Consider the following 2,077-nt stretch of genomic DNA (forward strand, 5'->3'; position numbering starts at 1 on the left):
ATTGATCCACCAGTAGAGAGATTTTCTGTTCCGTCCACATGTTCTCTTCATAGAATAATTAGAGATATTTTCCATAAGATAGACCTTTTTTTTTGGCCAATCAGCAAAGGACATATTATCCGGTGAATTCGGCCAATTCTCAACAAGAGCCGCGGACATCATTGCATCCTCGTCCAAAGAGGTCAAACTCCATTTAATCGAGTTTGTTCATGTTTTTATTTCCAGGTATATACTTATTTCTGATTCTATTTATGTTTAAATTAATGTAAAGAATTAATGTAAATGAATGATGTGCAACTTTTACGTGTCCAAGTGAACGGTGGGCATTTTTTCGTGTGCAAATATCCGGTGGTCAAATTTTGCGTGTGCATATAACTGGTGTACATTTTTAATAAAATTTTGTGTCCAAATGCACCGTGTGCAAATGCACCGTGGCCATTTGAACCGTGCGCAAGATATCGTGTCCAAAAGCACCGTGTCCAAATGCACCGTGTCCATTTGAACCGTGTGCAAGTGCACCGCTCCCGTCTCATCTACCACGGCTGCTACCACCTCATCCGTCGTGGCCTCTTCCGTTACTCCCGCTGCCGTCTGCGCCGTCTGTTGCTGCCTCCGTGCTGGCTGCTGGTCTCCGCTTCTTTTATCATTAGGGCAGTCCGCCACTCGATGCCCCTTCTGCCTACAGAGGAAGCAGGTCTTCTACTTGTGTCCGCGCTGGCCTCCAGGATCGGGCGGACCTCATCTATGAAACCAGCGTGTCTTGCTTTACTGACAGTGCCGTCGCTCTCAGCGAGCCTATCGGAATTCCGCTTACTAACAGGTGAATTTGCTCTCTTGCTGGAAAATCAAGCTGACACATTATAGCGCACTTCGAAATGGCATACTGTTCAAAAGTCTCTTGGCCCATGTTCCACTTTCTGGCTTCCACTTTCTGCAAGATTTTGTGAACTAATGTTTTTTGGTTGAACATCTTCGGCATCTCCTGTTTCAAGTCCGACCACGTCTCTAGGACCTCATCGTCCTTCGCTTCGAACCACTTTCTTGCAAACTTTGTGAGTTTGCTAGCGGCGGCGAGGAGCGTGACTCCATCCGTCGCCCCGTGTACCAGCGCCGCCTTATTTACCCTCCGCATCCAGACATTGACATTTTCGTCTTCAAATCCACTAAATTCGGGCAGCATGGTAGCTAGCCACTTTACCGCGTTACCTCCCATCGGACCTGGAGCCTGGCTCGTGGGAGGAACGCTGCCTACGGACAACGTCCCTGTACTCAGCGCCGGGGGCTCCGGGGAGCCTCTCTCTGTTCTTGATCTTCCTGGCGTCGCGTCTCCCGCCGTGTTATTACTTCCGCTGCCGACTGCACACCTCGCAAGATTAGCTCTGCTGTTGCAATTGAAACTGCTGCTGTTGCCGCAGCATCTCTTGTTGCTGTTTCAACATCTCCTGCTGTTGTCTCATCACACTATTCATTATTGTGCTCAGCGCCTGCTGCAGGGTCCCTACAGTCAGGGAAGCCTCTTCCGGGTTCGACGAACTCGATACTGTTCGGCCCTTCCTGAGTTCCGCGGCCTCTTTCGATGTGCCCCGCGCCTCCTTCTGGAGGTCCGCCGGGCCACTCTTTCCTAAATGAGCTAGGATAGCCTCGACCAGTGCCCCTTTTTCGGCGGCGATTTCTGGCCAATAGCTCTGCGCTTCTTTCAGCAGTTCCTCCATTGACATGGTTTCTAGCCGATCCTTGGTCGAGCGGAATCTCATGACCATGACGATGACTCTGCTTTTCTGTTTCTCACACACACACACTCACTTCGCGTTCTCGCGATTTCTCGCGCTCCGTTTGCCTCTTGCGGCGTCGGAGCCGCGGGGTTGCGTTCCAAACGTTGCTCGCGTTTCCTCTCCGCGAATCGATCGCACGCTTTATCTTTACTCCGGACCCGGCGCGGTAGCCCTTTGCTCGTCGCGACCGATGTTCCTGTCTTTCTTTAACACACTTTCACTTCGACGGCGCGGCGCGATCCCTCGACTCGCGCGTCCCGTATCCCACTTCTGAAATATTTGTACGATTTTTTTCCTTTTTTCTG

The 2,077-nt window shown here is 50.8% G+C and overlaps 1 protein-coding gene across 1 annotated transcript; it reads right to left on the minus strand.

The window, feature by feature from the left end:
• Positions 1–495: 495 nt before the first annotated feature.
• On the minus strand, positions 496–1,329 carry LOC118647152. The gene has a single exon (XM_036291409.1). It carries the CDS (start codon positions 1,211–1,213, stop codon positions 743–745), a length of 471 nt encoding a protein of 156 aa, XP_036147302.1. The 5' UTR covers positions 1,214–1,329; the 3' UTR covers positions 496–742.
• Positions 1,330–2,077: the final 748 nt, after the last annotated feature.

This window comes from Monomorium pharaonis, chromosome 8 (assembly GCF_013373865.1).
Source record: "Monomorium pharaonis isolate MP-MQ-018 chromosome 8, ASM1337386v2, whole genome shotgun sequence".
In the NCBI taxonomy this organism is placed as follows: domain Eukaryota; kingdom Metazoa; phylum Arthropoda; class Insecta; order Hymenoptera; family Formicidae; genus Monomorium; species Monomorium pharaonis.